Genomic DNA, 12,426 nt, shown 5'->3' on the forward strand with positions numbered 1-12,426 from the left:
AACCCAAGAACCTTCTACTGTCAGTAGAGGAGGCATTGTGGCTAGATCATGGGGAATGCAAGGGAGTAGGCAGCAAGAAACTTACATGCCTTACATGCGAGGCTGAGAAGCTTGAAATGTCTCCCAAGAGCAACGGGGAGCCATGGAGGGTGTGTGAGCTGGCAGGAAAAGAGTTATATCTTTGTCTCTGAAGTCTGGGTGGGGAAGAGCATGGAGCCAAAGAGCCTAAGAGGGAGCAGAGCTGGCATCCCTGCAGGAGGAGAGAGGCCAGGTCTGTGCCTCTAGGACTCAATCAGAAGGCAGTCCTTTAGAGGAGGGTGCAGGAAAATGGGCAGGATATGGAGACCGTTTAGGCTCTGGGAAATGCAGCATTAGCAGAGGAAAAACCGGAGATGGCAGAGGAAGTGGAGTTGGAGGACCAGAGAAGTCACAGGGTAAAAGAGTGTGTGTTACAGTTCAGTTTTCCGAAAATGTTGGATGGCCACATGCAAATTTGTTTTTAAAACCTCAAGACAACCTGGTGCAGTGGCACACACCTGTAATCCCAGCGTCTTGGAGGCTGAGGTAGGAGGATCACAAGTTGGAGGCCAGTCTCAGCAACTTAGTAAGAGCCTGTCTCAAAATCAAAAAGACTGGTATGTCTGGGGCTGGGGTTGTGGCTCATTGGTAGTGTGCTCGCCAAGCATGCATGACGCACTGGGTTCGATTCTCAGTACCACATACAAATAAATAGAATAAAGGTCCATCCACAACTAAAAAAAAATATTTAAAAAAGACTGGGATGTAGCTCAGTGGTAGAGTGCCTCTGAGTTCAATCTCCACTGCTGGAAAAAAAAAAACAAAAAACAAAACAGGACAGGCTCGGGCAGCTCAGGGGCTCAATAGTAGAGTACTTGCCTGTCATGTGGTGGATCTGGGTTCCATCCCCAGCAACAACAAACAAAAAGCCCATCGTGATGTTGTAAGAAAAATATTGCAATTCCCCATCTTAAAGATAAGGAAACTGAGGCTCAAGGCGGGGGGTCGTCACTTGCTCAAGGTTACCCAACCAAGATCCATGTGTGCCTGAGTGAGTGAGAACAGCTGTCCCAGACACTGAAGGGACAGCTAGGCAAGTTCGCAGGGGAGTCATATGAAAAGCATCCACTCTGGGGACAGGAGGGACACTTTGGGACTTGGGAAATAAAATCCAAGCCTTGGAGATGGGGGGACCCTGGGCTCAGAGGATGAGATGGGGAGGGTCTCGCATCTTGGGAGCTAGACACATGCATCCCCACCCCCACCCCCAGGGCTGGAGGAACCCACTGTTCTCCCAGAGGAAACAGTACAATAACAAGTCACGTGACCAGGGAAGGGGGTTTCCTGTTTCCTGGCCCCTCCCAGGCCAGCCTTGGCCTGAGCCGACAGTGGCCAGAGTGACCCCAGGAGTGCTCAGGAACCCAGGCCTCTGACCAGACTGCTCTCTGAAGAACAGAGACATACGGCTGAGGGGACTGAACCACAGCATCAGGACCTTTTAGCTTAGGAGGGCCCTGGGACAGAAAGAGGACTCTTGGGGTTCCCATTCGATGTCTGGATAGGGGGAAAGGGGAGTATAGAAGTAGTGACAGGTAAAGGCGTCAGAGGAGAAGGAAAAGTCTTGGCAAATGTGAAGGTAGTGAGCTGCCCATCCAGGGAGGCATTCAAATATGCCAGCCCAACATGGTTGTCTGGGGACCCCTTCCAGAGGGAGACTCATTGCTGACCTTTGCTCAAGATAACAAAGGCAAGAGCTGAGAGCAGGCTGTGTTTCTAGGTGACAAAGAAAGCAGGAAGATTCAGAAGGCACCAGCTTCTGTGCAGCAATGAGTGCCCGGGCCACACGGCCCCGAAGCCGGCGAGGGAGGCACCTGCCGCCGGTAAGTGTTCCCCCTCCCCACCAGACCCTGCTCCATGGGACTCTAAGACCCAGTCTCTCTTGGCTCAGAGCTGGACCCCGGGGTCCTTTGCAGGGTGAACTGGACCCCGTAGCTGAGAGTTCAGAGGAGGCTGAAGCAGCCAGCGTGAACTCCGAGCCCAACCCTGAACCACCTCAGGAGAGTTTCAGGCCAGAGCCGCCAAGCCGCATGGTGGAGGTCAGTGGCCAGGGCCCAGGGAGCAGGTAAGATCCTCTTGGTCTGTGTCCTGGACTCCAGTCTGGGTGCGTCTTTGCCACCCACAAACCTGTGTCCCTCCCCTGCTCAAGCACCTGTTATGGCTCCCCATTGCCCTCCTCAGCCTGATTTTCAAGGACCGAAATAATGTAACCCTGGCCCTCACACATAGCCCCTGTATACCAAGCACCCCAGATGACCCCATTTCCAGAAGCTTCTGTCTCTCACACCCAGGCAAAGACTCTCTGCCCAGACAGCCTTCTTTACCTTGCAAATTCTGGAACTCATTCTTTTCTGCGGCCCCCGCCCCAGGCCCCCTCCCGGACCACTGTCCAGCCTCTCAGGGTCCCGCTGGGACACCAGCCCCAGAACACACAGCTCTTGAAGCTCAGGGCCCCGTTCACACTTCCAAGGGACACTGCAGCGAAGTCCCCTGCTGAACGTGGGGTGGCTCAGGTCTCTGGGTTGGTTTTCACAGGACTAGCAAGGATGCTGAGGACTCAGGGGGGAGGCTGGCCTCAGCCCCGGAGGGACCCCAGGAGCCTGCAGTGGAAAGCCACCAGGCCCCAGAGACAACCCTGCTGGACAGGAAGACTGTCCCCACTGGGACCGGGGCCCCCGATGTGTTTCAGACCCTCCAGCACGTTCTGAGTTCCCTGGAGGCAGCCGCTGCTGCCTGGCGCCACCGACCCCCAAGCTGTCCTGGGCCAGTGGAGGCAGAGGACGAAACAGAGGGGGCCCGGGGGCCCTGCACGGAGCAGGAAGGGGCCCGGGGTTGCCAGCAGGAGGCAGCCCGCCTGGCGGAGAAGAACGCCTGGTTGAGGCTGGCCCTGGGCAGCCGTGAGGACGAGCTGGTCCGCACACAGGCCTCCCTGCAGGCCATCCGGGCTGAGAAGGAGGCGCTGCAAAGAGAGGTGAGTGGGTGGCCGAGTCCCACCTCCCAGGGCTCCCTGTCTCTGAGGGAGGAGGCAGGGCCAAGTTCCTTCATTCAGTGAAACAACGCATCTGCATGGAACATTGACTGCTGAGACCAGCGACAGAAGGTCCCTTGCAATCTTAGTAAGAGGGTCCGGGAGGCCCACTTGATTAAAAAAAAAAAAACAGAAGGAGGGCTTGGAGGAGTGACTTAAGAATTTGGGGGAAGAGCATTCGTCCCAGGCAGAGGGAACAGCCGTGCAAAGGTCCTGAGGTGGGAGCATGACTGATGTGTTCAAGGACCAGCAAAGACGCCAGTGTGACTGGAGCAAACAAGAGGGCACGTGAGGGAGATGAGGGCAGGGAGGTGACAGGCAGACTGTGCAGGGCTGTGGGGAGGACTCAGGCTTTTGCTCACAGTCCTGAGCAGAGTGGGTGTGCCCTGAGGCAGTGCTCACCGGCGCCCTCTGGCGGCTGTGGGAGGAACAGTCTGTGGGGGTGAGGGCAGAATCCTGATGTTCAGGAGGTGGCTTCAACCCTCCTGGTCCTCTGTGCTGAAAATTATGGGGGTGGCAAGAAGTGGGAGGATTCTGGGTGAGGTTGAAAACGGAGCTGAGGCTGGGTACGAGGACCTGAGGCTGTGTGCGGTGACACACACCGGTAATCTCAGCAAGTTGGGAGGCTGAGGCAGGAGAATCGCAAATTCCAATAAAAAATAAAAAGGGCTGGGGATGTGGCTCAGTGGTTTAGTACTCCTGGGTTCAATCCCCAGTTCCAAAAAAAAAAAAAAAAAAAAAAAAGAGGAGGAGGAGGAGGAGGAGGAGGAGGAGGAGACAGAAAACAGAGCTAGTGGACTCGGGGATTGGGTGTGTGACCTAGAGAGAGACCAAGGACCACTCTGGCGTTGGCTGCTGAGGGACTGACAGAGGGGACTGGGGAAGCAGATGGAGGGACAGGTTTGGCTGGGGGGAGACCCGGAGCTCTCTGGGTACTGATCAACTCAAGATGACCACTTGGGGAGAGCCACTAGGAGATATCAAGGGGACAGCTATACGGTTGTCCTTCAGTATCCTTGGGAGACTGCTTCCAGGACCCACTTCAGATACCAAAATCTGCAGAGGCTCAAGTCTTTCGTTTATTTATTTTATGTGGTGCTGAGGATCCAACCCAGGGCCTCCACGTGCTAGGCAAGTGCTCCACCACTGAGCTACGACCCCAGCCCAAGGCTCAAGTCTTTAGATAAAATTGTGTGGCATTTGCCTGCACATCCTCCTAGACTGGAAATCATCTCTAGGTGTCTCACGACACCCAACGCTGTGCACAGAGTTGTTACAAGGTTTTATTTAGGGAATAATAACAAAGAAGAAGCTGCTTGTGTTCAGTTCAGGTGCCATTTTGTTCAAATATTTTTAGTCCTTGGTTGGTTGAATGTGAGGGGTGACTGTATGTCCTGTTTCAGAGCTCACGGGGATATTTGGGCATCTTTAGCATGTAGGTGACATTTAAAGCCTTGTGGCTGAGCAAGATGGTGGAGAAAAGCCCTCCTCTCCAAGTGGTAGGAAGACAGGACCAGGGAGCTCAGCTTGGGAAATGGGCTCCATGGGCCTGGAGGTGTGGCTCAGTGGTAGGGTGTGGGTTGGCATGTGGGAGGCCCTGGGCTCTGTCCCCAGAACCACACACACTATCTCCTGCAAAAAAAAGAAAAAAAAAAGAAAAAGAAAAAAGAAAGAAATGAAATTCTCTTCATGGGGTACAGTGGTACATGCCTGTAGTCCCAGACATTAGGGAGGATGAGGCAGGAGGACCTCTTGAGCCTAAGAGTTTGAGACCACTCTGGACAACCTTTCAATAAATAAAAAAGTGGGATCACTTTTCCTCCAGAGGGGGGCCCATTTCCCTGCTGGGAAAGATAAGTCATGCATGATGAAGGACATGCACAAGATCATGTAGTGAGGGCTTCAGCGAGGTGACTATAGGGGCTTCTGCCTTCCAGCTGGACTTGCCCCTGACCTAGGAACAGGCCTTGGGGATGGCTGGCAGGTGATTGGAGCCCCCAGCCTGATATTCCCCATCATCCCCCAGGTCCAGGAGCTGCAGGATTCCATAATGAGGCTGGAGTCCTCCCCGCCTCCCTCTCGCCACCAAGCAGGTGGTCCGGGCAGTGATTCGAGCAGCTCTGGGGCAGATGGGGAACTCTGGGGAACTCAAGTGAGTATGAGAAGTACAAACCCCTGGTCCTGATAGACTTAGCATTTAGGAGGATGATCTTAATTCCTGGTCATGGAATCCAGTTGCTTCTGGGGTTGGAAAAATCTTGATCCTGGGCTCTTGAAGCTCACCAGGTCCATCAAGTGACTTCTTCTTGGCAGGACTCCTCCCTGGTTCACCCCCTGCTCCGGCGCCTCCGGAGTGATTCCAGCACCCACATTCTGGGGTCTCTCTCCATGCAGCAGCCCCTTTCCCCTGAGACGCACATCATGGAGTCCCGGTTGGAGCAGCTCCGGGGGTGAGAGCCACAAATGCTGAGCTCTTAAGGGCACTGGCACCCCCCACAGCTGGGTTACAATTCTGGGAGCCTGGAGCTACAGCAGGGGAAGGAGGGTGGAAATCAGACCCTGGCTATCACCAGTGGCCTCTCATTTCCCCTCTTTCCCACCTTCGGAGGCAGGAGTATCGAGAAGCTGAAATGCTTCAACCGTCTGCTGTTGGCTGTGCTTCAAGGGCACAAGGGCCGCTGTGAGAGTCTCAGCATGCAGCTGGGCCAGCGGGAGGCCGAGGCCACAGCACTGCGTCTGGCCCTGCAGTACAGGTTGGTGCACCCCCCACAGTGACCTCGGCAGCTGTGGAGGGAATGGCTCCACCTGCCCAGGAGCCAGGAACCTTGTGGGAGAGCATGTTTTCCAACTGTGACAATTAAGGCGACTTCAGACTGAGAAGAGAGGGCAGGGGTGAGAAGTGAGGAGTTTAGGAGCCAGATGGAGCTTGGTGTCCTGCAGTACTCAGAGCCAGTGTCCCACAGTGAGGACTGCGAGGAAGCCTATGGGGCCCTGCTTGCTCTGCGGGAGGCTGACTCAGGATCAGGGGATGAAGTCGCCCAGGGTGACCTGCAGGTGGCTGAGAAGGAAGCATGGAGACTGCTGGCACAAAAGGAGGCTGCCATGGATGGAGGGACACCACGGCCCAGGTACCCTGCGAGCTCTGGGAACTGTGCTGGTGGGTGACTGAGGTCCTGACTGGGGAATGGGACTCCCAGAGCTGGCCACGGGTTTGGGTTTGATGTTGCTGTGCCCAGCAAGGCTGGCATTGAACTCACTTTGGTTGGCTGGCATGAGGTCTAACTGGGATTTCCTATGGTTACTTATCAAGGGTGGCATGATGGTTGACAGCCATTAGGGTTGGCAAGGGACCCACCAGGGAGGGTAGGAAAGTGGATGATGGAGAACTGATTAGAACTGGCATGATGGTGCTTAATGACGTTGGCCTGAGGTTCCGTGGTACCCACCGGGGTTGGCAAGCTGGGTGATGGTGCCCATTGGGTTGGCCACGATGGTGTCTATCATGTTGATATGAGATGGTGCCATTGGGTTGGTGAGATGGAACCTGCCATATTGGTATGAGCAAATGGTGCCCGTTAGGTTGGCATGGTAGTGTCCACTGTCCACCATGTTGTCTTGATAGAAGGTGGTTCCCACTAGAGTCCACCTCATGGTGCCTACCACGTTGGTATGATGCAGGGCCCAGCACAGATGACCCAGGTGCATCATGGTCCAGTGAGATGGAAGGTGATGGAACTGACAAGTTTGTCCTGAAGTTAGCAGGACTGTGCTCATCGGTGTTAATACGGGACTCTCACCTGTTTCCTGTAGCCCCGAGGGCAGCAGCGTAGATAAACCCACGCCACAGGAAGTGGCATCCCGGCTCCAAGGATATGTCCAGCGTCTCCAGGAACGCCGTGCTCTGGTGAAGATCCCCCCGGGGCCTGGCCCCACCTCGGCACCTTTGCCCACCGTGCCCCATGCAGAAGCCATGGTGCAGGCCATTCTGGAGACCCAGCCTGGCCCTGCCCTGCCCCGGCTGGAGAAGATGCAGATCCAACAGGACCTGTTGGCCACACGGGTACAAATGGACTGAGGTCACCATGTCATTCTTTCCTGGACAGACAAAAGCATTTCTGAGGCTGAGAGGGATGTGGTTGGGGGACCAGGAGAGTTCTACTGGACTCGGGGCAGGTTTCCTGGAGGAAGGGCAATTGGAGTTGAGGTTTTGAGGGATGAAGAGGAGTTTGTCCTTTGGGATTCAGATTTTTATGAGACTCTGAATCTGAGTTTCCAAATTCTGTTCTTGGGAAGAGAATTTGGGGACAGGGAAGGATCTGGGTTTGTAGCCTGGCATGAAAGACCTGAGGTTCTGGTTCAGGGAGGCCGGGTATTTGCCTATCATGCATGAGGTCCTGGGTTCCATTCCCAGCACAGAAAGAAGAAAAAGGTTCTGGAATCAGAGAAATTCCAGAAACTTCCACTGATCTAGTGCTTGACTAAGAGATGCCATTTCCACAACTGTAGCTTATTTTTTTTTTTAATTGCACCCAGGAGCACTCTACCACTGAGCCTTTATAGATTTTGAGACAGGGTCTTGCTGCATCGCCCAGGCTGGCCTTGAACTAGAGTTCCTCCTGCCTCAGCCTCCCAAGTTGCTGGGAATTCAGGCATGGCCACTGTGCCCAGCCATCGCTATTGCTTTTAGGGGAGGGAGGTATTTCCTGTCTCTGGAGCCTCAGTTTCCCCAGCGGTTGATCCCAGAGGCACTCATTCTCCGTCCTTTCTACGGTCCTTCAGGAGACCCTTGCTGAACTGATGCTGCAGTTGCAGCTGGTCCGGCGCGAGAAGCGCGGCCTGGAGCTGCGGGACGCTGCCCTCCGAGCCCAGGGCCCTGCCCACATGCTGCTGCTGGAGCAGCTGCAGTGGGAGCAGGCGCAGTTGGGGGCTGGAGGGGTGGACAGCAGTGGTGGAGGCAGCAGTGCAGGCGGGAGCAGTGGGGACGAGGAGGAGTGGGCGCAGGTGAGTGGCCCTGCATGGACCTGGTAGGGTGGCAGCATGCTACTGGCCGCGTGGTCCTGGCCAATTGATCCCCCCTTGAGCTCACCCTCCGTTTCTGCCCAGAGAAGCAAGTTGAATGGTTAAGTTCCTGCCACACTGGCTGCCTGTACTTTGCAGTTTCTTTCCTTGGGTGTCTCTAACCAGGACCAGCTGCAGCTGTGAGCTGGTCTCTCCCCTCTTTCCCATGGGGTTTAGGGTTTTCCAGTCAAACCTATACCATCCCCAAGCCCTGTATTCCTCCTGTCCCATCCCACACCCCAGTCTCTGCCTCATCTCCTCCCAGATTTTGATACCTTCTCCTTCCTGCCTGGTTGTGTCTGTCCTTTCCTAAAATCTTCAGCGGCTTACAAGCCTTTTTTTTTTCTTTTTGGTACTGGGAATTGAACCCAGGGGTGCTTAACCACTGAGCCACACCCCATGCCCTTTTTGTAGTTTATTTAGAGACAGGGTCTCATTAATTTGCTTAGGGCCTCACTAAGTTGCTGAGGCTGGCTTTGAACCCACGATCCTCCTGTCTCAGCCTCCAGAGCTGCTGGGATTATACATATGCTCCACTGTGCCTGGCTCACAGGCCTTTAAAAAAAAAAAAAAAAACAAAAAACTTTTGTTAGTGTTTTTTAGTCAGAAGGTTCTTGCCCTGTTGCCCAGGCTGGCCCCAAATTCTTGGGCACAAGAGATCTATCTTCCTGCCTCAGCCTCCCAAGCAGCTGGGACTCCAGGCATGTGCCACCACGTCCAGCTCAGTGCAGGTTTCCTAACGCAGCCCTTGAATCATCTCTCTTGTCTCCAAGACTTCATACCGACTGTGCTTCCGCCAGGAACACCTCTCCCCTCTTTGTGTAATAGAAATCCTTGGCCTTCTGTAGCCCTGAGCTCAGAGGTCACCTCCTCCTGGCAGTCCTCCTGGACTGTCGTCAGATGAGGTCCCCTGTTATTTATTTCCCTTTTCAGAGAGAAGCTTTCCCCATATTGGGGTATCTCATCAGACTGAGGGCAAGGGCTGTGGCTGACAGCAATCTGGGTGGCTTCGATGTCCAGCCTGGGCTGAGCACACCCCAGGGGCCTGGGCTAATGTTACTTTTCCCTCCTTTTTCTTCCCCTTAGGGCCTTCCTGCTGTTCCTGGTGGCTCTAGTGGCCTTGATGGAGGCCAGTTAGGCAGAATGTGGGACCCAGAGAAGTTAGCCAAAGAAATAGAGGCATCAGTCACCAGGTAGGTAGGCCTGGATGGGGGGTGGATGGGCGGGCAGGGCGTGGCACGGTGGCAGCATTGTGTGCAGGCGTGTTTATGTGAAAGTCCATGTGGTTGAGAGGGGGAAAGGGAGGCAGGATTGGCGATGGCCATGAGCTGCCCCTCTCTCCACCGCTGTGCTAGGACCCTGGACCTGCGGGAGCAGATGCAGTCTCTTAGAGAGCAGCTGGAACAGGTAGCTCAGAAGGGACGAGCTAGGCGGACCCAGAGCGCTGAGCTGAACACTGATCTCTGCAAAGCTCACAGGTGGGCCCCGGCCTGGTCATCATCTACTTGGTGACCTCACAAGCGTCCCCAGCTCTCCCTGGGCCTCAGCTGCCCCCTGTAAGAAGGGCAGCAAGTCCAGTTCACCCCAGGCCTCCCTGCGGCCTCTGAGCCGTACCAGGGCCCCAGCAAGACCCGGCTCAAGAGCGCACGCTCTGGATGGGCGAGTGCAGCCCCTGCTTTGGCGCAGCGCGGGGCAGTTCCTGGCTCAGCCACCCACTCCCTCCAGTGCCCTGGTCCTGGCCTTCCGAGGAGCCCACCGGAAGCAGGAAGAGCAATGCCGGAAGCTGGAGCAGCAGATGGAGCGAATGGAAGCCCGGCAGGCCGAGGAGCTCGCCGTGCTAGAAGCCACCGCCAGAGCCCTGGGAGGACGCAGGCCTCCCTGCCCACCCCCTCAGCTGGGGGAGACCTTGCTGTAGGCCCTCAACCAGGCCTGTCATAAAGCATTCTGGAGTGACATTGTCCTGTGCGGTGACTTTGTGTTTGGGGCTCATTTAGCACGACGGGGACTGATGGGAGGTGACTGGGCATTTGAAGAAAACCCAGTGTCTTTGCCCTGGCACCATGTGGGGGAAAAGTTTGAGACTGAGGTCCAGCCAGAAGTGACCTAGGTTGTAGGGACAGAGACCCCCGACTGGGGCAGTTTGGGCTCAGTGAGTTCTCCGGCGAAGCCGAAGTTCTACCAGTTCTCTTTGTCCAGAAGCCCAGGGTGGGTCCAGGGGAGCAGGACACCTTCCCTGCCCATGCCTACCCAGGGAGGTGGGGTCTGGGTTGGCAGGCGCTCTCCAAGAGAATGCTGGGGCCCCAGCAGGGAGACTGGGGCCAGAACGGGTCAGGTTCGGGTTGTGCAAGATGAGTGCCTGCTCCCAGGGTGGTGAGGGGCACAGGAGCCAGAGATGGCTATGGAAATTGCATTGCAAGATCATGGAGTTTGGGGTGGGGACAGTCACCCCAAAGGCAAAAGCCTGGGACTTGGGCTGCCTGATGCTTTGGGGGTAGGAGGAACTCAGAGCAAGTGTCCGAGCAGCTGGGGCCTTGTCCTGTGGGGGTTGGGAGCTGGGAGGAGTGGTTTTGCCAGGTTAATAGCAGGCAGCTGATTAGCGTGTCATTTGCATAGACCACACCCCTCTGTCCCTCCGCAACTGAGGGGCTGGGTTGGGGAAGGGGCTGAAAACGACCCAATCACGCTAGGATTAGCGGCCAGCTGTCCCTCCTGGGCAGTAGCTGAAACCCAAGATGAGGATTAGGAAGGTTTCCTCCACAGCCTTGGCGGGAGGGCGGGGCTCGGCGGCAGCACCTGGCCGCACCTGTGCAGGTGTGTGACAGGCGGGTGCCTTTCCCAAGGGAAGGCCACGGGTCAGCGCGTCAGTGGATGGTCTTGTCGACCTGAGAGGCAGAACAGGAAGAGAATGACAACAGAGTCTCTTCCCATGAGCGATGGGGCTGGTGACCTTCGGTCCCTGCGCTGCCTCTGGACCCAGGCCAGACAGTTTCCGGGGAAGGCAGGGAAACTGAGGCGGGTCACCTTGCTCTTGGGAGAAGCCCAGGAACTAACTTCCCTCCGTCCTGTCCTTTCTAAGAGTGTTCTTAGTCCCTAGTCCCACCAGGTTGACGAGGGGAGGGGCGAACAGGGAAGCCAAGGTCACCTGTAGGAGGGGGAGGGGGCTGCTTCCCAGGCAGCCGGGGCAGCGTCTAGCCGTTCCCACGGGCGCCCTCGCGGCAGATGGGCCCAGGCCCTTTTGTCCCGGGTCCGCGGCCGCCGCAAGGTCAAATGTCACCGCGGGGCCGCGGGCAGGGGTCAGCTGGGGGCGGTGCCGAGGCTCAGCCCATCACCAGTCGGGCCCCAGGGGCGCGGGGGTGGAAGGGCTGCTGGTAGAGGGCGGGTGGGCAGCCCTGGAGCTGGAAGGTCCTGAGAAGGGGCAGGTGGGAAGGGGCAGCCCTGCCTCCAGTGTCTCCCACCCAGTCCCCCAGATTCAGTTCCTCCTCCCCCACCAAGTCAACTCCCTCTGCCAGATTCCTGTCCACTTCCCTTGTGAGTCCCCCCTCTCAAGCTTTCTCTCACTTTTAAGTCCACCTTTTTGATATCTCCTATGAGACCTCCCACACCCCATGTCCTCCACCCAAGAATGCTGGCAGGTTTAGGCCAGGGGAACCCGATCCTTACCCCAAATAACAAGCCAGTGCCCCCAGGTTCCCATGAAGCTCCAGAACCAAAGTGTCATTTGCCTGCCCAGGCTCCCTCCCCCAGCAGGACTATGAGCAAAACCCCACTCTAGTCAGATCCATGAGAAGTCCTTGCTCATGTCTAACCCTAGTCTTTCCTGCTTTCTCTATTAAGTCTTTTTCCATTTCACACTAACCAGACCCTTTCTGGATGATCCAGAGGCCCAGGGATGGGTGTGACTGGCTGGCTAAACTGAATCTTAATTTCCCTTTAAGTATCATACAGTCTCTAAGCATCTCTCCCAGCCCCAAGTCTCTTACTGGAAGGGCTGGTATAAGATCAGACAGGGGCAGAGGGCACTGCTGTCCTGTCTGTGGCTCTCAGAGGCTCAGATATGTGCCCTGGTGTCCAGTTCTAGGTCCAGGGCTAGGCGGGAGAACAGGCTGGGTGGCTGCACCTTCAGGACTCATAGGTAAAAGGTCACCTGAGGAAGAACTTTTCTAGTTGGTTAAACATTAACAGGTCTAGAGCCGGGGACTCAGGCTTCCCCTGCTCCCAAGTCCAGTCTTGCATGCAAAGTGTGCTTACTAAATGCTGGCGAGGGT

The 12,426-nt window shown here is 56.0% G+C and overlaps 1 protein-coding gene across 3 annotated transcripts; it reads left to right on the forward strand.

Moving 5' to 3' along the window:
• Positions 1 to 1,404: 1,404 nt before the first annotated feature.
• Ushbp1 (USH1 protein network component harmonin binding protein 1) lies at positions 1,405 to 10,116 on the forward strand. 3 transcript variants are annotated; one of them, XM_027932594.2, is made up of 13 exons: positions 1,405 to 1,654; positions 1,796 to 1,898; positions 1,992 to 2,140; positions 2,611 to 3,046; positions 5,130 to 5,255; positions 5,417 to 5,553; positions 5,716 to 5,856; positions 6,067 to 6,231; positions 6,914 to 7,163; positions 7,883 to 8,104; positions 9,248 to 9,354; positions 9,517 to 9,639; positions 9,887 to 10,116. In XM_027932594.2, the coding sequence occupies exons 2-13, from the start codon at positions 1,845 to 1,847 to the stop codon at positions 10,074 to 10,076; spliced, it is 2,100 nt and encodes a 699-aa protein (XP_027788395.2). In that variant the 5' UTR covers positions 1,405 to 1,654; positions 1,796 to 1,844; the 3' UTR covers positions 10,077 to 10,116. The 3 variants fall into 3 exon arrangements, with proteins under 3 accessions (XP_027788395.2, XP_071457380.1, XP_071457378.1); XM_071601279.1 differs by lacking the exon at positions 7,883 to 8,104; XM_071601277.1 differs by lacking the exon at positions 6,067 to 6,231.
• Positions 10,117 to 12,426: the final 2,310 nt, after the last annotated feature.

Source organism: Marmota flaviventris, chromosome 1, assembly GCF_047511675.1.
Source record: "Marmota flaviventris isolate mMarFla1 chromosome 1, mMarFla1.hap1, whole genome shotgun sequence".
NCBI classification, from domain to species: Eukaryota; Metazoa; Chordata; class Mammalia; order Rodentia; family Sciuridae; genus Marmota; species Marmota flaviventris.

Bases quoted from the DNA above. Each gene is read 5' to 3' on its own strand.
- Ushbp1 (XM_027932594.2), top strand. From the start codon at position 1,845: ATGAGTGCCCGGGCCACACGGCCCCGAAGCCGGCGAGGGAGGCACCTG. The intron at 5,554-5,715 runs GTGAGAGCCACA...CTTCGGAGGCAG, and splicing joins CGGTTGGAGCAGCTCCGGGG to GAGTATCGAGAAGCTGAAAT. The intron at 6,232-6,913 runs GTACCCTGCGAG...TGTTTCCTGTAG, and splicing joins GGAGGGACACCACGGCCCAG to CCCCGAGGGCAGCAGCGTAG.